General features: G+C 41.6%; 1 protein-coding gene across 2 annotated transcripts; it reads right to left on the bottom strand.

The window, feature by feature from the left end:
• Positions 1 to 1,209: 1,209 nt before the first annotated feature.
• On the bottom strand, positions 1,210 to 19,623 carry LOC119741737. Of its 2 annotated transcripts, XM_038217615.1 has the most exons (12): positions 19,552 to 19,614; positions 18,829 to 18,921; positions 16,278 to 16,390; positions 14,517 to 14,559; positions 13,962 to 14,031; positions 11,821 to 11,996; positions 10,452 to 10,567; positions 8,896 to 9,026; positions 7,328 to 7,440; positions 5,941 to 6,019; positions 4,491 to 4,665; positions 1,210 to 2,292 (listed from the first exon to the last, which is right to left on the bottom strand). In XM_038217615.1, the coding sequence occupies exons 3-12, from the start codon at positions 16,376 to 16,378 to the stop codon at positions 2,256 to 2,258; spliced, it is 1,041 nt and encodes a 346-aa protein (XP_038073543.1). In that variant the 5' UTR covers positions 16,379 to 16,390; positions 18,829 to 18,921; positions 19,552 to 19,614; the 3' UTR covers positions 1,210 to 2,255. The 2 variants fall into 2 exon arrangements, with proteins under 2 accessions (XP_038073543.1, XP_038073542.1); XM_038217614.1 differs by lacking the exon at positions 18,829 to 18,921 and having other exon boundaries at positions 19,552 to 19,623.
• Positions 19,624 to 23,953: the final 4,330 nt, after the last annotated feature.

Raw genomic sequence — 23,953 nt, 5'->3', positions numbered from 1 at the left:
TAGCCATCTTGAAAAACGATCCCTCCACAACAAGGCAAAATAGCGCCACTTTCGAGCCCAATAGCGTCCAAAATGCTCAGAATTGGAAGCCCCAAGTCCGGGCCAGAGGTTCATTACCATATCTCTTCAATTCCCCAATTTTGCGGCGCTCAGAACTCTCTAATATAGAATATTTTGAGGGTATAGCTTTAATTCATGAGCTCGGCGGATGGATTTAGGCCTATTTACCGGCATGCACCCCTAGAGCGATAGTAGCAGTGTTCTGTAGCGCCCTTGCATAATTGATTTTTTACCTTCTCTCACTAACGTCTTGATCATTTCGTAGTAATGGGGGCTGGCCATTATTATGTAAATAGGACGTCTGTATAAATTCGAACGAAACGGCAGTTCCCATTCACCGCTCGTATAGCGTGAATTTTGACAACCGTACGTCGGGCGAGCCATTGAATAATTTTTTTTCGATCGCAGATTGGTTCCTAGTCCGAGTATCACCCGTTATCCACGGAGCAAGACTCCTGTATAACGTCTGATATGTCTAGACATATACATATATGCAAGCCGCGCGCCCGCCAATCGGAGTCGATTTTACTAAATTGTGACGTCATTTCATTCCTAAATCAGGACTAAATGGTTTGATTGGTCAATTCGAATCATGATTCGAATGCAATGTTTTATAATGCAACAACAGTCGGGCGCATATCGCGTAACATGATAAAGAGCGCGTGACGCAGGTTTTTTTAATTCCATTGTCTATGACGCGCAACGGGTGAATGAACGAACGCCCGATATAGAAAGCGCCTGCTGATTGGTCAAAATCTAGGTCAAGAGGTGGGGTCTTGCCTAATTAATCAGCGAATCTACTCACATATCATAGACCAATGGCATTCTATGCACAGACTAAAATTTGTTCCCTAGGAAAGCGATGATGCTGGGTCACCGCACTTATATAGCCCGTCAGTGTTTACAACCGTCTGGCGAGCCATTTAATCATCTTCTCGATCGCTGATTGGTTCCGTAGGAAAGCCTACGGACACAATAAAGAAAAAAATAAACCGCTGATACAAAATGGCCAAGACATTAGCGCGATTAGGCCCGCTGGTCTAATTGTTGTGCCATTAGAGGGCGCTCTTTGCACCTGCCACTATCGATCATTAGTGTCTTGGGCCAAGACTAATAAGTAACCTACAGCAATAAACATGACATATAATGTACCAGAAAACCACTTCAATATGTGGCAATTGGAAGGAAATTTAATTGCGATTCCTCCTCGCATATTAAGTCGTCCATGTACATGTGCTTGACTTAAAAAAGCTTTAACAATATTTACAAAACAGATTGTAAAACACACAAATAATATATGTGCAAATATGTACCGTACTTTGAACATGTATAATTATTTGGACACCTCTGAAATTGATGAAAAAGCCCCAAACAATAAAATTAAGCTGTAACAAAGCTCTCCTGAAATCCACTTTGACAATTAAATGCGCACATGTACATGGTATTCAATATTGTTGGGTGCAATATCGATATGATCAATATGAAAGGTATATACGTTGTAATCAAATCCATTGTCCAAAAACAATACACTGTATCAGTGAAAAAATATGGTGCAAACAACAGGGGTGTGAGTGACCACTTATAAAAATAGCTGAAAATAGCTGGAAAAAAGGTGTAAAGAAGCTGAACTTTGGATATCTCCTATACTTTTGTACACAGCAAGTGAGGGAAAAAGCTGAAAAAAGCTGAAATCCAAAACAAAAAAAAGCTGAAAACAGCTTAAAAGCTGAGATTTCACACACCTGAAATAACTAGTGTACCATTTCAAAGAAAAACAATAGGAACGATGACCAGGTGTCTACTGACCAAAACAAGATATTATCAACAGGTTCACTCACAGCTGAGCATGCTGTACATCTGATACAAAGGAACTTAACTTCATGTGATCGTTTCTACACACAAAAATCAAATGTTCCAAAGTCAGAGAAATTCTGTAAAAAAGAGTTATTTCATCAGATTTATTTCTTTAAATTTCTGTCACTTACAACAAATTACATAGGCAGCTCCAAATCTTTAGCAAAACGTCTGTGAAACCTTCTACTGCAGCAATGCTTTTACTACTGCCGCAACTCAAAATATATACATATTCCAGTAAAAATTTAAACAGACAGGCAAAACAAACAAATTAATAGTGTAAACATTTGAAAAGAAGCTGGTTGGAAGGTAGTGCCGATTTCCACCGGTTATCCAGCACTTCATGTAAAGAGATTCTTGACTGGGGTAAGCACAGCACTAGGGATGAAATAGAAAGAGAACACTAAATTCAATGTGAAACAGAAAGAATAGCTTCTGGTACAGTTATATGTAGGTCTACCAGTGTTGTATTTGAGACCATCAGAGGTTCCTGCAAGTCCATCACAAGTCCATGGCAAGTCCATGGCAAGTCCATTATAAGTCCATCACACGTCCCTCACAAACCCATCACAAGTCCATCACAAGTCCATCACAAGCCCATAACAAGTCCATCACAAGTCCATCACAAGTCCATCACAAGTCCATCACAAGTCCATCACTAGTCCATCACACGTCCCTCACAAACCCATCACAAGTCCATCACAAGTCCATCACAAGTCCATCACAAGTCCACCACAAGTCCATCACAAGTCCATCACAAGTCCATCACAAGTCCATCACAAGTCCACCACAAGTCCACCACAAGTCCATCACAAGTCCATCACAAGTCCATCACAAGTCCATCACAAGTCCATCACAAGTCCATCACAAGCCCAAAACAAGTCCATCACAAGCCCATAACAAGTCTGTCACAAGTCCAGTCACAAGTCCATTACAAGTCCATCACAAGTCCAAAACAAGTCCAAAAACAAGCCCAAAACAAGTCCATCACAAGCCCATAACAAGTCCGTCACAAGTCCATCACAAGTCCATCACAAGTCCATCACAAGTCCACCACAAGTCCATCACAAGTCCATCACAAGTCCCTCACACGTCCCTCACAAACCCATCACAAGTCCATCACAAGTCCATCACAAGTCCATCACAAGTCCACCACAAGTCCACCACAAGTCCATCACAAGTCCATCACAAGTCCATCACAAGTCCATCACAAGTCCATCACAAGTCCATCACAAGCCCAAAACAAGTCCATCACAAGCCCATAACAAGTCTGTCACAAGTCCAGTCACAAGTCCATTACAAGTCCATCACAAGTCCAAAACAAGTCCAAAAACAAGCCCAAAACAAGTCCATCACAAGCCCATAACAAGTCCGTCACAAGTCCATCACAAGTCCATCACAAGTCCATCACAAGTCCACCACAAGTCCATCACAAGTCCATCACAAGTCCTCACAAGTCCATCACAAGTCCATCACAAGCCCATAACAAGTCCATCACAAGCCCATAACAAGTCCGTCACAAGTCCAGTCACAAGTCCATTACAAGTCCATCACAAGTCCATCACAAGTCCACCACAAGTCCACCACAAGTCCATCACAAGTCCATCACAAGTCCATCACAAGTCCATCACAAGTCCATCACAAGTCCATCACAAGCCCATAACAAGTCCGTCACAAGTCCAGTCACAAGTCCATCACAAGTCCATCACAAGTCCACCACAAGTCCATCACAAGTCCATCACAAGTCTACCACAAGTCTACCACAAGTCCACCACAAGTCAGTCACAAGTCCATCACCAGCCCATCACAAGTCCATCACAAGTCCATCACAAGTCCATCACAAGTCCATCACAAGTCCATCACAAGTCCTACAGTCTTAAGTCAAGTCACTAACTAATCAAAGGAACTGATACAAAAGCATTCCTTTGTCATTGTTCATCCCGTTACTTGTGACTAGACTTGTGAAAGGACTTGTGATTGGACTTGTGACTGGACTCGTCATGGACTCGATTGAGGCTACATGTTAAACTTAACAACAATATCTATAGCAGTAAAAAACAAGAAACAGCTAACATCTTTTTTCCCCACGAAATTAGAGAAACTATGGGTTTATTAATTAATCTGATAACATGTTCATGGTAGCAGAAACAGAAACATGTGCCTATAATTCAGGAATTTGTCCAACAGAATCTTGCCAGATCAAAATGGAACTCTGTGTGTTAAGTAAACGGTGCAAATTTTGTATTACATGTACATGGAACTTAATTGTCTCCTTTGCATTGTTGAAGTCAAGTCCTTCGAAAGTCCTCTAGTCTACAAATCAAGTCGCAAGCTATTTGAATGAGCTATAACAAAAGCCGTCCTTTGTAATCGTTTGTGCCTAGTTACATGTGACTGGACTCGTGAAAGGACTAGCGAGTTACGTTTGACCGGACCTGTGATGGACGTGACAACAACACTGCTCTATTCCTCACAGAAAAAGGAAAAGCAAGTAGAAGGGACAGAAAGCAAAAAAATGCACCCTTTCTTAAAAGGCTTGGTGCTTAAAACATTGAAATTGTCATGGCCACACGTACTTCACCAATCGTTGGAATGGTCCTCTTGATCGGAGCTGATAATGTGCCACTGCAGTTGCAGGAGGCTGTGGGTTACCGGCTAATCTCTGTAGCCTCATTTGCTCTTCCAGCTGGTACTGCTCACCCTCATGGCGCCCCAGTTGACGAACCTGTACGTCCTGCTGCACCACACCACCTGTTAAATATGAGGGGGAAAAAATAAACAAAGTTGAGCAAAGAAAACGGACTGATGCTAAATTTGAACCTGCTAGAACTCTTTACACAGAATCACCATCGTGAGACTTCTGTTGCAAAGCAGTGGCTCTTTGACGTTCAAATGCAGCTTCTTATCAACCTAACCGAGCAAAGGGCTGTCCAGTCCAAAGTCTGCTGTGGCAAGTTTAACACTGCCTCTGTTCACGGAATTGATGTTATAAAAATTCATACGCACTTTGTGGTCAGGAGTTTTTGCATACTTGGGAAATAGCAGTCAGATTTAACTCAGGGAGAGCACAGGTGCTACTCAACGTTGGACTGCCACTTGCTTGGCACCCATGTGCAAATTTAGGTTTGTGTTCACTCAGATGACAATTATTTGTGAGTACATGTACTTCTTGCAACATACTGTGCAATATTTGTATGACGTGTGTCCTACACATTGAGCTATCCTGAGGGGTCACAACATCATTCACTATACCTCATACATATTCATGATCAAGAGCCGATTTCTCACTGGTCCATTCACCATCACATGCCCGGTGCTATTTTTGCGGTTTACCAGGTGCGCACGTGAGTACTCACACACAGGGTAAATACGCATGCATAGTTGACTATTGCACCGTCCACTACGCTTGCGCTTTACGAAGCAATCGCACAGGTGTAGTACGCAGTACGCACGCACAAACATCGCCCTAGCTACACATGAAAAGATGGTTGCACACGTTAAGGTTAATCAGCATTTTCCCGAGCTCAATGATGCTGTACTGGAGAAAACTGTAAACAAACGGATGCCTCCTCTACAGAAAAAGACAACCACAATGCAATAGAAACTCTATTTCAAAAGAACTGAACTTTGAAGGTTGAGTAATATTCTCCTGGTGAGCTGGACCAATGTCTCTGGAGATTTTATGCCGAGTTGCTCCTGAACTTGTAATGGCAACTGGAGATTTATGGGGCATAGTATAACATGGTTTATTTCGGTTGGATAGTTGATATTATCTCTTCTTGGTATTGGAAGTTGACAAACTAGTTCCTGCAGGGCGAACCTTCCAATACCTTGGGGAGTTAATATCGACTATCCACCTTCAAACCATGTAATACTTGTATACTACTATTCACGGGCAGAGTCCATAAAGGAATGTTGCCCCATTTATAGGAAGCAGTAGCAGCCTTATCATCATTAACGGTATATTAACGTTCTCATAGGTTGATTTTTCTGATCTTCATGCAGGAAGGTTACTGATGTACGTACCTTGTGGGTAGGCAGGTGGTGATTGTGCACTAGCTGTGGCTCCAACCCTAGGCTCTGCTTCCTCTGGTTTGGATGTCCTCTAAGAGAGAGAACAAAGTAATCTGTTCATTTAAATGCAAGACAGAATTGTTTTTCCTATAGATCTGATACCTTTGATTTATTATTGCAATGTACTACAAACATGTAACTTCTAGCAGATAGAACACATGCTTTTTGAGGAGGTGCTACGATAAGTGCTTTTTGTTAGGAACCATTCTAATAGAGCAATCTTAGCACAGAGTCGTGATTGACAGAAATGGTGGCAGCATTGTGTCGCTTTTTTGAGAGTAACCATCTTGGGAAGGCTGACCTGGACAATAGCTGGCAATTTGCTTCTGCCATTACTGGATACCAACATGAGTGCAGTGGCAAACCCACAATTTTGTGTTTCAATTGTTTTTTTATTTCTGGCCGCAGACAAAAAGAAAAGGGTGTTTTTTTTTTGGGGGGGGGGGGGGAATGGACTATTTTGATGTTGGTGGCGCCATTTACACCCCTATTATACTACTCGAAAATAGACCACATACATATCACCATGGTCGAATCGGGGACTAACAAAAAGTAGACCACCCCCTAAAAAAAAATGGGGGGGGGGGGGGGCTCAAGTCCACGAGAGCCCCCCACCCTTTGGTGCACCATTACTTGGGTGTATACAGTCACTCTGTGCCTAGCTTGAAATCTGTGACCAATCGAATGGTCAGAACATTTAACTTAATCCACCATGTATTGAAACCAAATGGCTCATTCTGCCTACTCTAGCTTCCAAGGGGACTAAAGCCCAATATATTGGAGACGCTGCTCCTTCCTGAATCCTACAAAATCCTCCAAAAACCACCTGGTAGATTTTTAGAAGGATATGGAAGGTTTAGGGTTGAAGAAAAATGATGAAAAGCTCCAGGGACCCTATTTATTGACTAATCTAATTTTAGTTGCAGACACAAAACATTCCTAAACACTTTGCTGCCAGGGGTGGGTTAGAAACCATCAAGAAAACAATGGTGCTTGTATGTCACTCCGCAAGAAGCAATGGCATATAAAGAACGCTATAATTCCTAGGACATGTACTGACACTCTTTCTTAATAACAAGCCTGTAAAATACGGTTGGGAATCAACATTTAATTTGGTAGGTGTAATGCAAAACTGTGACACACCTTTTAAACATGTCTTGCATGTACTTAGAGAGGCATGGAACGTTGAAAAACATCAAACACAAAATGAATCCTGTATAATGTATCTTGTAACTTGAATGACAACTCCTGAAAGACATTGAAATTAATTCTACAAATGCTGAGTGTTATCCAAGCCTAGATGTACAAATACAATACAATCCCTGCAATCTACACCTACCCTGACATAGTCCTGTTTGCCCTGCTGGGTATCTCTATCCTCACTACCTGTGCTATCTCCTCTCTGCTTCTTTTCTTGACTTGCCTGACACTCCTTGGCCTGAGACGCTTGGCCTGAGATTAATAGTCAAATCCTTGTGATACCACTACCTCATCATTTGGGAAGTTTCTCTTTTGTGTACACAGATTCTTTGGATGTTACAAAGGCCAAGGCTTTATATTTAGCATGTTATGCTCACTCAGGAATGGCTGAAGCAAATGTGACCCACTATCCCCTACCTATGGCAAAGCAGCCAAAATTGCTTCAGAGTCTACGCTATGTTAGCTCCTGAGTCCTGAGTCAACCCTACGTTAGCTCTTCAGTCAACCCTATGGCACATTCCTGAATAGGATTCATCAAAATCACTCAAAAGCAGTGTTACATTTTGGAGGGTTAGGATTAATTATGGAATTATGCCACTGTGTGAATTTATAATTACACCAACCTTGATTATTCCACACAAAGAATACAATCTTTTGGATCAGGTAAACAACACCAGACGTTTGACGGAAAACAAATCCAATGGACAAGAGTTACCTACATGTAGGATGGTTCGGTCAAGTTGATACATCAACACATGACCTGCTAAACCCTTTAGTCACTGTAGCCCCAGAAACCTCCCTGCCTATTACTCACTGTTGCCACGAAACTTCCCCAGCACTCTCTGGTTATATTGATTTTTCAGTGAATAAATACAATGTAATACAATAAAGTCCAGGTGTTAATGGGTTAATTGAAGTCAAGTAATTAAAAAAAATCCCAAGTTTGTATCATTAGGTAGAGTGGGTATCTACACAAGAATTTAACTAGGAACCAAAACCAAAAGTTTGGTACAGCGGCTGAAAAAACCTTATGATTAGACCCCAATCCAGGCACGCTAACAAGTCTATCATGAAGGCCCCCTTCAATGGCGAAAGCATTATGATAGCTATTGTTCAGTCAATCTTTCATGAGGCAGTTGCTTTGTACAGTAGCCTGCAAGAGGTGTTTTTATTTGCAGCACACATCGTCAATGGATCATGATTATTTAGCTAGTTCGATGTATAAAGAAAATAACAATGACGTCACACCATTGCGATCAGTCAGTCATGCATGTACATTAAAGCATTTCAAAAACGGCTTTCGTCGAGCTGCCACAGTGGCCTAGTGGATAGTGGAATGAACTACAGATCGCGAGATCTGTGGTTCGAACCCGGTACCCGTGTCCATTTTCGTCAAATATTTTTGTTGGTTGGGATTAAAGTTTGATTGAAGGGAAAACACTACGAAAACCTGATGTCTTCCATCCAGACAGCGTGATAAATATTCATGTTAAGGTTTGTGATGTGATTGGTTAAAATACGATGTATGCTGCAGAAAAAAAATACGCAGCCTGCACAATGGCTTCTCCACAGGCGGCCTCGTGACTGTATACAGTCAACTGTGATGATGTGCGTGGATTCATCTATGAGGCAAGCTTACACCTAAACGTATCGGGACCCTCACTTATCCTCTTAAATAAGCCACTTATTTACTTGATGTACACTAACCTTGGGATCTGAAATGATACCTGCTGGTCGTCTCTCGCTTTCTGTTATCAGGGCTATGCAGTCTGTCTCTATTGCGTAAGGAGTACTGCCTGTGTGGCAGGCCAGGCTGCTCCAATTCTTGGTCTTGAATGCTACCGGTGGAATGGAAATAAATAGAATTGTATGGATTGTCATGCAGCGTCTGATCATAAACCATGCAAACTGCCAAAGGTGGTGAATTCTTGTCTTTTTTTTGAGGGGGGGGGGGGGGGGAGGTAGGAGTCCACACTTTATGATACATGTAGCATTTTTTTGTCTTTTGATTTTGGAAGAGTAGAGTAGCGTTCTATTTACTCAAGCTACATGACCAAGAATCAAAAAAAAAAATTGAAATTGTTTTAGACTCACCTTCCAACTTGCTGGTGTCAGTCCCGTTCACTCCAAGACCATTCATACATTTGAATCCAGATTCAAGTGTGCTTTCATCATGTTCATGCAATGACTCAAATTAGTTCCAAAATGAACCCTTCTCTAATTTAGCCCTAACCGTGCTAAATGCAACAAATCAAACTCAGCTCAAATGAGAACCCTGCTAAATGCAACAAACTGCAAATTACTGGATTCGGTTGCATTGTGCAGTGAACCCAGTGTACACAAACCTTGGCACCAAGCAGCTGCCCCGCTTACTGCAACAAACTGCAACATTGGATTCTTTACAATGTACAGTTGACAGTGCCCACCAACCTTGGCACCAAGCAGCTACCCTGCTCAATGCAATAAACCGCAACATTGGATTATGTTGCATTGTGCAGTTAACACAGTGCCCACCAACCTTGACACCAAGCAGTTACCCTGCTAAATGCAACAAACTGCAACAGTGGATACTCTTGTATCGCCTTGGCACTATGAGCAGTTACCCTGCTAAATGCAACAAACTGCAACAGTGGATACTCTTGTATCGCCTTGGCACTATGAGCAGTTACCCTGCTAAATGCAACAAACTGCAACAGTGGATACTCTTGTATCGCCTTGGCACTATGAGCAGTTACCCTGCTAAATGCAACAAACTGCAACTGTTACAGTGGATACTCTTGTATCGCCTTGGCACTATGAGCAGTTACCCTGCTAAATGCAACAAACTGCAACAGTGGATACTCTTGTATCGCCTTGGCACTATGAGCAGTTACCCTGCTAAATGCAACAAACTGCAACTGTTACAGTGGATACTCTTGTACCACCTTGGCACTATGAGCAGTCACCTTGCTAAATACAACAAGATGCAACAAAGCATGGGGACTTGAGTTGCCTGCTAAATGCAACAATATGAAGCAACTTTTTACCGATTTTGCTTGTGGTTGCATTTAGCAGGGATTGGGGTTAAATTTTTGACTTGCCTAGGCTTCAGGTCTTAAATTTACAACTTGTAGAGATTGTATTGGCATTAGATTTAAACACAACACTGAAGCTAGGCTAAAAATATGTTGCATGCAAGGGTCTTTGGATCTGCAAGTCTATTGAAGAAACATATTTAGAGGGTCTTCCGGTCCTGCAAGTCTGTGAAAAAAAACTAGATTTACCGCTTGTCCGAGGATCTTGGTTTCTTAGGCCTGGGAGGGGAAGACGCAAGTGTCTCTTTTACTTCATAACGCCTGGTGTGTTTACGTGCACCAAGGGGACGTGCTTGTGTAGAGGCCTATAGAATGGAAAAAAATAATAAACAGATTGAAAACAATACTCAGGGATTAGATATGGGACAAATAAATCATCTACGAAATATTCGGTGGAGAGGACGTCGAAAGCCCATTGTTGCAAACCTTTGTACAAAGAAAAATACAGCAAAGAAGAATTTTGATTTAGCCATTTTTTTTAATCCAGAAATCTGGAAACTTTCAGACAAATCTCACCCCTTGTGCCAAATTCAGTGTTGTTGACTCGAGTTGCTGACTTGGACTCAAGTTCGACTTGAGTCACTTTAATTTTGACTCGAGACTTGACTTGATAAAAAGTGACTTGCAACTTGACTTGACTTGAATAAATTTGATGTGCTGACCTTAACAATTTTTGTTAAAATAAACACAAACTTTTGCAAATATCAGTTGAACAAAAAGCCAAGGACCTGATGTACATGAGCTAGGTGTCCTGTACATGTGCGGAGATTGTCGAGGTGGTATTTGTGCAGTGCATTTCAGAGAAAAGTGAAAAGTGACTCATGATGTAATATGCTCAGTTGGACTACAGAACTTGCAAAAATGAACTTGAGACTTGTGACTTGACTTGGAAAAGTTGACTTGGGACTTAACTTGACTCTGGAAAGTTTGACTTGCGACTTGACTGGACTTGTGGAAAAATGAATTGGTTACAACATTGGCCAAATCAGGGACAACATGAAAACACCACAGGCTTTGTACAAAGAAATGCACATAAAATTGTTATTGGTCTCTTGAAAAGTGTAGGATCCATAAAACCAAAACTTCAACAGTGTACCATCCTGCTTTAAATTTCGAGTCATGATCAACCGATATCTTATAACAACTGAAGGATTATTTGGTTTTGTATTATACTGTAGCATTTTTTTCATGCTGGTTAAATTTCACAAATGCTTCTGAATTTTGTTAATGGCAAGCTGATATCTAGGAAATCGACAGACAAGTCGGTTCTCGAACCGCGCGTCCCGCAAGCTTTGGCGATAATCTTTTAAGAGTGACCTTGGTGTGTGACATGAAAGTTGCCATGTTGCATCTAAGATTCAAGTTTAGTTCCAACTGGACTTCAACTTTTGAAATAAGACCAATTTTTACAAAACTTTAACGGAAATACCACATACATACAAATTACATAGGTACAAACATAGTGATTGCATAGTCTCTTTCCTGAACAAAGTCCAGGCGAGACAAAAACATGGGTAGAACACACAAGGAGAATGATAAGCTGGCCAGCAAAGTCTACCTGTTCTTTTTGTCTCATTGATTGTGTTTGTGGGGATTGTGACCGGCGTTTTCTTGGTTGTGCACCCACATCTTGCCTGGCCTGGATGTACAATGTAAACATTGAGGCATGGACATTCAGCCGTTGGTTGTGGTGAGTGAAGGTCAGGTGCGAGGCCAGCTTCCACTGTTTTCTCTCTGGAAAAAACAAAACAAAGAAAAGTAGAGTTCTGGGAAGAGTAGCTTTGGGATATTTCACAAAAACGCTTTGAAAGTAGGCCAACCAAAAATCAGAAAACTTCCAATGTGATGAATTGGGCAACAAGTCAGTACAGGATGTACACTTTCACTGAAGATTATGTCATACATGTATGTTTAAATACAGAATATATCATATCACTGTACGTCATATCATATTTTAAAGAACATATTGTCACTGTAGTTTATGTCATCCATGTTCCAGACTGTACAATGTCACTATATATCATGTTGTCTATACATGTACAAACAAATCTGTATCTAGTATAGGTTTTCCCGACCAATTTCCTAACATGTTCATTCACTTCTGAAAATCAGTCATTCATTTTTGTCTGAATTTGAGAATCGTTCTGAACACGTGTTTCATTTTCGCTACCAGAGCATTCGATTTCATTTCAGTTCAATCAATTAAATGATTAAGCAGCACCCTTCGCTTATGTTCATTCAGATTCGTTTACAAGACTTCTTTTTCGCTTTTAGAGGGCTGTTTCAAACATTTACTATTCTATTTCACTTTTGGTTTCATGTTCTGTGATGTAATGAGCTATTTTGAATGAGAAAAATGTACTTTTGATTGCACATTCACAAAATTGTATTCCAAAACTCTGCGCGAAAAGGTATGCTTGCGTAAATGAATGCACAGGTAACGTAATTGCCGTCTGTTTCTCAAAACTGAATGCACGGACAATGAAATCAATTTAACTTTCGTTGAACTGAAAAGGGATTAAAGACGTGCATTCAAATTCAGAGGAAAACAAATGACTGATTTTCAGAAGTGAATGAACATTTCAGGAAATTGGCCGGGAAAACCTGTATTTGCAAATTAAAAAAAATAATTTTATGAATCAGAGTTACAAATGATTCGCAAATTGAAACATATTGAGGCAATTTACTGATCAGCACAAATGAAGTGATCTGCCTGAACCCCATCCCTCACACATCCTTTGAAATCCAACAGAGGGCTTCAAAGGAATGTTGGAGCCCAGCTATATGTACTTTATGAAGCTCTTGAATACAAAAAATCTGCCAAGAGGTTTTCAGCAAAAACTATCAGGGAGTAAGGTTTCAGTTGTACATAAGTGGCAGCCTAGACTCTAGACGCTCACACAAAATCAGCAATGTTGTAGTCAAGTACTTATTTCCGAGTACTTAGGTTGCCGAGTACGAGCACTTCCGAGTACGAGTATTTCTGAGTACGAGTACTTCTGAGTACGAGTACGAGCACTTGTATTCTGAGTATGAGTACTCGGTATGAGTACTCGGTATGCGTACGTGGCAATGGGGCTGAACCCGGATAGGGAGCCGAAACCAGAGTTCAGAAAACAGCCTTGCTCCAATCACCCAAGTTAATCAAATGATCATTTTGAGGAACACCTCAGCGTTTCTTGTACATGATTGGCCATTGTGCCAACATACAGCAAATGGGTCATTGTGCGTAATTAGCCCAGGCCCAGTCAGACCGACAGCGCTGCTATAGGATCTTTTCTCATGGCTAGCTGTTAATTGTGTTTGTCTGGACATGCGAAGAGGACAGTCAGGTATCTTCGATTTCTCTGCAAACCAATCAACCATTTAAAACTGAAAGTATCGATAAAATAAGGCCCTGGTAAGCCAAGCTATACCATTTTTTCCCCCGAGTGCTGCTATTTGAGTACAAGTACCTTGATGATCGAGTACAATTTCGACATGTGGAGTATGAGTACTTTTCTGCCCGAGCAAGAGTACCATCATTACAAGTACGAATACTTTGAGTACGAGTACGAGTACTCTAAACAAGTACTGAAAACACTGAAAATTAGGTGATGTAAATGTATTCAATGTGTTCGGTCACAACCATCATGGAGACGGAGCTTCAAGAACCAATTTATTTCCCAGTGTGCCTCTGAAACACTGCTGTTGCTTTACCTGTGTGAATGATGAAATGGTCAGTCTTCAATGGAGTCAAGGTACCAGACAGAATCACACTGATTGCTTCCTGTATTAAAGAGGAGACAACATCAAAACAATTGTTAGTCGGCCATAGAAATATTAACATAATCAGGCCCTTATGGTCATATAAAGATGATTTTCCTGCTTTAAAAACCTATTTCTCTCTAACAGCATTTCACCATGACACATACAGTACATGTATACTGATCACTATTCCATCATACAAAATATCCTCATCTACCGATAACCATTCTATAACACCTCACTCACAGATTCTGTGTCTTGATTGGCCGAGAGCGCGTCACGTGTCACTTGCTATTTTTACTAATTTTTACTTGCGCTCCAAAAAGACTATACCTCGGTGATCCATGGAGCATTCTATTTTCCCTCGGCTTCGCCTTGGGAAAATAGAATGCTCCATGGATCACCTTGGGAGGCTAGTTTTACTATACCACTCAAAGCAGTCAATATTTGTATACTATAAGTTTGACTATAAAGTTGCAGATCTTAGGAGCCACAACGCAAACACACCTCAATTTCTTGTTGCACTGACTTGACATCACATGGTAGACTGCTGCAATGTTAGTTAAGAACAAACAACAATAATTATGAATTGTGATAGCAGTGGCAAACACATATATTGGCATAAACTTCCATGTACTAACACATAAATAATTGTCAAAAATGTTGAAATTCCTCTCAATTTAAAGCTACATAAATGTACAGTCCATCATTTGTAACTATCCAAAAAGTAACTGACGTAATTATTGTTGAAAAACAAACTTGGTTGAAAGATAGTTAAGGAACTGAACTCCCTGTGAAATTATTCTTTCTGGGAAGCTGTCATTTTGAAGAAATCAATGAAAGAAGACGCATCGCTGGAACTTTCTGTTAGTACATGTAGTTCGTTTTTTATTCGACATTTTTTATGCGATTTTTAAGCGCGCACAAGCGTTGACACGACGCACACGCCTGCACGGTTGCTATAACTCGTTCGATCAGTGCGCAACATCACGTAGCTGCAATCGGGTCAGTGAGAACGTGGGTCGGACGCTGAATTCAGGCCCAATTCAAAACATGATTCAGCAACTTTTGATTTGAAATCAAGATCCTAGAATGTTGTTTTTCTCGAAATATACAGCTGAAGCGGAGCTGAAACTTCATCAGGTTAGTTGTTCAGCACCCTTCTTTAGATTTTCTGCACTTTTGTTGCTTAAAACGAACAAAATACACAAATTATAAATGATGGACTATACCTTTAAAGGTAAATATTGTTTACGATAACCACTACAGGTACTTGTTCTTGAACGGAGCCCATATTCATATGGGCAACAAATTTCAGTGCAAAGTTAATTCATGAGGGGCAAGGTGAACATCAAGTTGGTATACAATGTATGAGCTCATACAGCTCATACAGTATGTCCCCAAAACTGACTATTTTTGAAAGAACTACAAAACCATGAGGTCAATTTTGAAATTTTTTGGTTTACATAATCCTATAAGGCCTTAACTTAACCCCTATGAGTTTCATTTAACTTCACTAATAAAGGCATCACTGAACAACATTTGTGAACTGATCACAAAAACGTCTTTGGACACTGTGACCAAGTTCCTTGCCTTATTCAATTTCAGTGCTGTGTTAAGCAAGCTGTACATGTGTAAAATCCTTCCTGATGTGAAAAGGGCTGCAGTTGGGATTGGAATCATTTGCCTGGCTATCAGTCATTATTGGCAAGATATCAGTTTAATGCTCAATGGCAAATGATTCCAATCCCAAACCACATCAGCTTATTTTCCCCTTAACATTCAGGATTTTACACAGCTTACCCCCGGTACATAACACTGAATTGATTAAGGAAAGGAACTTGGTCACAGTGTCCAAAAAATTTTGTTGTGACCAATTGACAATTGTACAGTGATGCGTGACTGAAATTAAATGAAACTCATAGGCATTTAGGCCAAGGCAGGAGTATCTGCACAACTAACAATTTCCAAAATTTACCTCATGGTTTTGGATTTATTTTTAAAACAGTCAGATGGACAATTTTTTGGGGACATAGGCCTACTGTATAATTAGCTTGATCATTGCAGTGCATTGTATTAATTCCATCCCCACGTACATCTACTTGAGGCACTTTTCTGTCATCAACAAGTTAAGCCCTGCATTGGGCACATTAATGTGGGTTTCCAATTCCAGGGTGGGGCACTTTTTTCATTTCCAGCGTTGGGAGGAATACAGTGGGAGTGCCATCCGTAGGGATGGTCGTTGAGGCCGCTGCACATTACACATACCTTCCTGCCTCTTTGGTGTCGTAAACCAGCTTGATTTTATACACGGTGTCGTTGTGCTTGATAAGTCTGGTGTCCCTACCAGGAAGCTTAAATGTTTCCATATTGAGTCCAACCTGTTGATGAAGTAAAAGAAATCGTAAAGCTTGCACACAGTACTGTTTGGTAGAATAATTCCAGCACTTCAACATATTCAAAACGGCAGCAAATACATGGTGCTCAAATTTTTGAGAATGGCAAGTGGCACTTGTCTTGGTTAACCCCATAAATGTCTCAAATACTCAACTTCCTCTGCATTGTAGGGGTCCGCTCATAAGTCCGACGTCTCATAGGTCCGACGCCTCAAAAGTCCGAAATTTCGGACAGCGTCAGACTTATGAGGCTTCGGACTTAGGAGGCATGACATTTATTTATTCTGCCTCATAGGTCCGACGCTGCATAAGTCCGATGCCTCATAGCTCCGACGCCTCATAAGTGCGAAGCAGCATTTATCCATTGTCGGACTTATGAGGCGTCGGGTTTATGAGGCGTCGGACATATGAGGCAGAATTTATGCCTCATAAGTCATAAGTCCTTCCAAACCCCAGCTTCCGGGTCCATCCCCATTGCAACCTGCATGAAAGGAGCAAAGACTGACCGAAGCCGGGGTTTGGAAAACGGCAATTGTGATCACGTGACGCTTGTACACAACGACATAACACGTACACAACATGCACGCACGACAGCTGTTGTCATGGTAGTACACATTTTTTTTTTCTGGAGATGCCACCGTAATCATCTATATTTCTCACATTTTAGTCACTTTTGTTCTGTTTCAAGTCGATCATTAGCTTCGTGAATGACTGCTGCATGGTATGAGGTATGTATACTGGAATCTGGTTTGGGATAATAGAGGGAAAATGGACCATTTTTGTGATTCATTGGGGATACGATACAGGGTCCGTTTTTCAGGGACTCTTACAATCTAGTTTCTATAACGTAGTTTTAGCTCCAACTCTATATATGTGGAATTCTAGATGAGCAATGGAGCTGGAGTTACTCAAGCTGGTAAAATTATTGGAAAGATTCCCATATCTGGCCGTCACTGGTCACCCGTGAACGTGGCTTTGTGACACAACGCCACGCTCCTCCTGCCTGGCGTAAACTTACACGCAAAATCATCACGCAGCACGTTATTTCACATAACCATGTATAATTTTGCCCTATAGAATAATCCCTTACCTGTAAGCCTTCTGTGAATTTATGGGAGTGTTAGACCTGTCATTGCCAAGAAATCTGATAAAAAATAGGCAGTGGATATTTTGCCGGAGACGGCAAACCTTTAGTAAACGTTAGTTTGCCGGATATGCACTGAACATGCGCAGTTACTGTTTTTTTGTACTCAAACATTTTCCGGTGACAAATTTTAGTCTGGCTCCATGCCAATATTATCGTTGTAACCTTGTATTCACAAGATGGGATTCAGACCATTTTATAATTTCGGACTTAATTTCCCTTTTAAAAAAAATCCTCCAGAGCCACAAATCTGAAAAAGAAAATGTAATACTCTGCAATAAAATGTTTGAGACATGTTAAAATAATAAAAGGAGAATATTCTTATTTATTTGGGGATGGGAAAAAACCCTTTAAAATGTGGCCGGGGTCGGGATCGAACCTGAGTCATCCCGCTCACTAGAGCTTTTGCTTAACCACTACACCAAACGTGCTTCACAACTTTTGGTGGGAATTTAATACATCTTATAATTCAGCCCTATCTTAAAGAGTACAGCGCCCTCTGTTGATATGGATTGCCGCCGGCAAACCTTTAGTAAACGTTAGTTTGCCGTCATTACCTCCGGCAAAATATCCACTATCTAAAAAATATGGCACGACAAACGTGTTCAAAACAATCAGAAAATCAAAGACACTCATGGAACTCTGGTACCCGAGTTCCGCATGCGCAAAACGGTAGGAGTCCCACCAGTGGGTACCCGTCTTACATGGCACATGTGGCAGGGTGACTATAATACCATATTAAAATTTGGTCCAAAAAATTGGGACTCTCATACTTCCAGAACTGTAAGGTTTTTACAAGAAAGATTAGCTGGAGTTACCTCAGCCCTATATTTCATTACTTGGTTATTGTATTAGGGCTGAAGGAAGCAGTCAACATGGACTAGCATGTTTAAAAAATTTGAATCCAAAAATGTGCCATTGAATTAGAAAATGTGCCATTTTGTCCCCGCAACACACCAACTCCCCCTGGGACTCCCCCAAACCTTGCCCGGCACAACCACTTCATGTACATAGGTCCATGAAGAAAGTAACGATCCAAGATGAAGATTCAGCCTGCAATTGCAGTGAAAAAGGAGGCACTACAGACAGCCGATCAACTTCTGTGTTCGCTGGCCAGAGGTCTTGTGGGGGTTTTGAGTACAAAAAAAATTGTGTACAAAGGAATGGCAATGCGCGGTCGATTACCATGCACAGCGCGCGTACCACTAGTCTTGTAGAGGTTTTGTTACAGAAAGACCAATTGAAGTTGCTGTAGCAGAAAATTCTCAATTGTTCCGACCTCCAAACTCTTCTGTCGCGAAGTTCGGCCTCAATATTTCACAAGTTTTATCTTGATGTGGATAGGTACCTCCATCCTGGTGGGTTGCAATCCCTAAAATGTCAAACAAAAATGTGAAATTTACCAGAATTTCGTTCACTAGGAAGTAGGATCATTGGAGTCTTGCATTCGGCCGTCTCTCATCGTTTGCCGTCGACCGAGGGCGCTTTAATTCTCTTGACCAACTACAGCAGCCCAGCTTTCATTCCGAGAGTGCTCCGTGCTTCGCGCGATCCGCACGATGAAATAAAAGCCGCCCTACTAAACATTTTATTTAATATTATGGCTGTGGTTGGTCAATTTTTTTCCCTGCTAAATTTGACTTTTTAGTTTTAGGACACATTATCACCTTCTGATGGCTGATACTGCTATCAATGATAGGTCACTGACATGACTGAAGGGAAAAATTTGCAATGGCCAGATGTGGGAATCTTTCCGGCTACAATACATCCATAAGTTACGTTAGTTAGCAAGAGACTTAACATTAACATTAGTCAAGAAGGATAACGCCTCTATTTTCGACACCACTCAGTTTCCAAATTGCACAAAAAGGGCATGCCATAGGCCTAGGGCCTACATGAGTTTAGATCTTATCCTTGATCATATCCCTACTGGAAAACAAATTATGCATGAATCACAAGATAGTCATTTATAATTTAGAAATTAGTATTAAAAAGGCCTTACCGACCGTGGACCTGGCTTCCACATTCATTCATAATTTGCAAATTGCAAAGAGCGCGCCGCGTTGTAAATGCGAGAGGGCGCCCTTTGAAAACTTTCGGTCTGCTAATAAGCGCTTAGCTAGCTTTATGAACGGACAAGCTGGTTTACCCGATCATAGATCGGGTAGGGCGTAGTGTTGGGGATGAAAATGTGGGGAGTTAAATGTAAATGGGGGATATAGTTGGGGAGACATGCAGTTAAAGACAAGGGCGGATCCAGAACACAATTTTGGAGGGGGCCAAAAAATTTTTTGGGTCCCCCAAAAAAGTGGGTCAAAAAATTACGGCGTGGGGTTCGGGGCCCGCTTAAGGGCCCCGAAAATTTTTTGGATTCTAGATGCTCTGTGGTGCGATCTGAGGCAATTTCTGACCACTTTAACCAATGTTTTTTTGAGGAAAAGATGGCGGTGTACTCATTGCCTGCCTTTATTGCGGTGTCACATAAAAAAAAAAAAATTGGTTTCGTTTTTGGGGGGGGGGGGGGGGGCCATGGCCCCCTTTGGCCCCCCCCCCTGGATCCGCCCTTGGTTAAAGAATAGCAATTTCTGTGGTGTGATCTGAGGCAATTTCTGATCACTAAAACCAATTTGAGCAAAAGATCATCTGTGAAAGTTTTGAGTTTTGAGTAATTGAATCAGCTACATGTATTCTGAGCAATAGAATCATTATTGTAGGCTACAATATTTTTATTCGGGGAAGAAAAAGTGTGGGGGGGGGGACCAAACAATGTCCCCCCTCAAAATGAGTGTGTGTGTGTGTGTGGGGGGGGGGGGGGGTCCCCTGTCCCCCGTCGATTTACGCACATGATAATTATGTACCATGGCAACTGTCTGTAAATGTTGCCGTTGGTCTGTTAAATTGGCTTTTTGTGAGGCAGTCGCATTTGGAAAACGTAGTGAAAAGGTTACTGTAGTACACAGGCGAAGGTAGCCCCATAAATGTGGCCTATTTACTGGACTGCCTCCGTAAACATAGGCCACACATCCACATATATGTACAAAAATCGTGTCGACTTTGCCAAATTTTGATTTTCACATTTAGGCTTAGTTTGTAGGTTTTTTTTGCTTTAGAAGCATACTCACCCTCTTTATAGGCTAATCAGAAAGTGCTGCCTTTTTCAGATGTATATTTTTCGTGAAATTTCCAGATTCAATTTTACACGTTTGCGTATCAAAATTTCAACATGAAATTTCACAAAAATTAGACATCTGAAAAAAGGCAGCACTTTCTGATTAGCCTATAAAGAGGGTGAGTATGCTTCTAAAGCAAAAAAACCCTACAAAGTAGGCCTAAATGTGAAAATCAAAATTTGGCAAAGTCGACACGATTTTTGTACATGTGGATGTGTGGCCTATGTTTACGGAGGCAGTCCAGTAAATAGGCCACATTTATGGGGCTAAGGCGAAGGCTGGTTGTACAGTTTGACAATAAATCATAATGCAATAAAACGTGAAGGCGTCATTTAAAATGAAAATGTTGAGTGTTAAACTTGAACTTCTTACAATTTGCGAGACCGTCTGCGATTCAACTTTTATTCAAGTTGGTTCAACCATCTATATATAAGAGCAAGTTTTACTCGGCCTCCGAGAAATGTTTGCTTCTGAAAGGATCCGAGACCGCGGCGATCCTTCGTTGACCCAAAACAGGCCCCCGAAATTATAACACGACACTGAATTATACGTGGCGGGCAGCGAACTCACAACGCTCAGCCTTGGTAGTGGAAGCATGGAGCTGTAAACACATTATGGAAGCAACAGCACTCTATCACGCGACGTCACATGTTTGCGCTTCAAATAGCGAGCACCGTAGACCCAACCTCGTTTTTAGGGTGTGGAGCAGGCTGCAGTACGCGTTGCCATCGACAGTTTTGCATAGCCCGGAAATACTACGCAGTGTAGACTTTCGATTGGTCAGACCGCGCAAGGCATACTAATGTGTAGTCATTCTGAGTATTCGTTGCACTCAGCGCAGGGGCGGCAAGCGAAGCATATGAAAGAATAGGGACACTTGGTGGCCACGCACCATGGAGAAAAAATATTTTACCAAGGTCACCCCATCCACCATTTGGTGAACGCTTTTGCAGAACGGCCGAGTAGAACACGTAAACGGAACCCCTACGTTGAAGCCGCTGACCTCGCACAGTCTAGACACGCAGAAAAGCCAGCACAGGGGGCGGCCAGGCAGTCAACGTGAAAGCGCACACGACGGCAAATTCCTGCGCAAAACGCAGTCACGAAAAATCGACGAAACGGATTGCCGGTCCGTACGGGAAAATCAGGACGACACGAAGTGTCCGACCCGGCGGAAGACACCCTCCGCATTTTCCCACGGACGTGGAGCGATTCTGGCGCCGCGGGAGCCCGCGGTCTCGGATCCTTTCATGAGCAAACATCGTCTCGGAGGCCGAGTTAAACTCTCTCTTATATATAGATAAAGTATGATTGAGAAAACATGTACATTGCATCTTTTAAGTTTGAGCTTGTCACCGCGTACTCATTCAGAGAAGGTAAATATAAAAACAAACATTCTGAATCGTTTAAGTGGTAATGGTGTTGTGAGTCGGACGTCGGGTGGTTAGGAACAATTCCCGAGAACGTATCTTGTCAAAGTCAAACTAAGTGTGCCATGAAAAAGGCATGATGGTAACAAGGTTGACCCAAATTCTTGAGAGTTTCTTTTTTTGGGGGGGGGGGATTTGTTTTGCCCCCGGCGCCTCCCTTGATCCGCCCTTGCTCTTCAGGGCCCGCTCAATGGCCCTGAAAGCATTTTTGGATTCTAGATGCTCTGTGGTGTGATCTCGGGCAATTTCTGACCACCCAAGTTAACCAAGTTTTGTTGAAGAAAATATGGTGGTGTACACACTGCCTGCCGTTATTGCGACGTCACTTAAACAAACAAAATTGGTTCTTTTTTTGTTGGGGGGGGGGGGGGGCATGGGCCCCGCTACCGCCCCCCCGATCTGCCCTTGATGAAGAGGCGATATAGGTATGAGCCAAAGTGCCAAACTATTATTTATTTATTAAAAACAAGAAAAACAAATCAACAAGAAATCAAATAGGTATATTACATGGATATTGAAGATATTTATCTACTATACAAAATATAATCGTTTTTAAAGTCACACTAGCCAAATTCATGTCAATTTTCTCAGGTGAAATTAAATATTATTTTAACAAGTTACTAATTTATTTCACTATGTACAGACAGTTTGAAACTTATGTCGATGGCATTGGACAAACGAACAATTTAAGGAAATATAAAATTCTAAAGACGGTTTTCGCAGTCATTGTTTTTGTGGTAAGGCACTGAGGTACATGAATTACCTGTTAATTGGAAACCCTGGGCGACATTGTCGTCATTTATAAATTATACTTTAGGGAGACACTGGACATTAGGAAGAAATTTCAATGTGTAAGGTAACATTGGGGAAAGATGGAAACATCATGTGCACAAGTCTGTGGGAATGTCTCCCAAATGACACATTTCTCTTAATAATAATTTACTCGACGGTCAACAAGCATCCACTGAACTGAAACAACATCCACAATGTTAGTTGTTATTATTATGCACCCTTCTACTTAACAGGGACGGATCTAGTCTAGCTTTTAGGAAACGGGGGTTTTGATATGTAGGTGGAGGGGTGGGGATGGATTGAATTAGGCGTACCTTCGGTACGGGTCGTGTGGTCTAGCTGTGGAACACAGGATTCATGATTGTGAGGTTGTGGGTTCGAGCCCCGCCGTGGCCATTGCGTGTTCATTGCGTGTTGTGCCCTTGAGTAAAGGTGCTTTACCTCAATTACTCCTCTCAACCCAGGTGTTAAATGGGTAACGGCATTATTCAATGCTGGGAAGGTAACAGACTCGCTGTGGAGGAGGTGTGGCGCGCGATCCCCCGACAGCAGCATAATGTGTCCGGCCCAATCGCTAACGAAAGAGAGATGGGCACTCCGTTCCTGTTAACACAGGTTCATCCATGCACTTTTACCTTTTTTTACAGTGAAAAATTTGACATCTACGATGATTCCTCTTGCGTACTAAGGCAATTCGAGAAAAAGAATGGGAACTTTGGCAATCCATTTATTATTTGTGGCCCTATTTACATACCATTACTCAGCGTCTTGAGGGGGGGGGGGGGTGGTCCCATCCGCTACTGCTTAATATAGCATTTTTTGCTTCAAACGAAAACAAAACTGCACAAAAAGCAAATGCTCCTATCTGCGGTTAACTTGGCAAAACTTATTTGCTATTGGGCTGTAATGAGAATCTTGCTAAGTCTGATTACATACAATAAATAAGTCTGATTACAAACAATAATTGTTCTCTTGTACTAGAAGTTTAGGTCTGGTAATTTTTGTGTGATAA

The sequence above is a fragment of the Patiria miniata genome, unplaced genomic scaffold, assembly GCF_015706575.1.
Source record: "Patiria miniata isolate m_02_andy unplaced genomic scaffold, ASM1570657v1 HiC_scaffold_5, whole genome shotgun sequence".
Lineage (NCBI taxonomy): Eukaryota > Metazoa > Echinodermata > Asteroidea > Valvatida > Asterinidae > Patiria > Patiria miniata.
The sequence above is the reverse complement of the archived record's forward strand: the minus strand, read 5'-3'. Positions and strand labels throughout refer to the sequence as shown.

Coding starts and splice junctions, on each gene's coding strand:
- LOC119741737 (XM_038217614.1), bottom strand. CDS start 19,575: ATGTGGAAGCCAGGTCCACGGTCG. Junction 7,441..8,895: donor GTATCATTTCAGATCCCAAG/GTTAGTGTACAT, acceptor TATTAATCTCAG/GCCAAGCGTCTCAGGCCAAG. Junction 4,666..5,940: donor ACCACCTGCCTACCCACAAG/GTACGTACATCA, acceptor CATATTTAACAG/GTGGTGTGGTGCAGCAGGAC.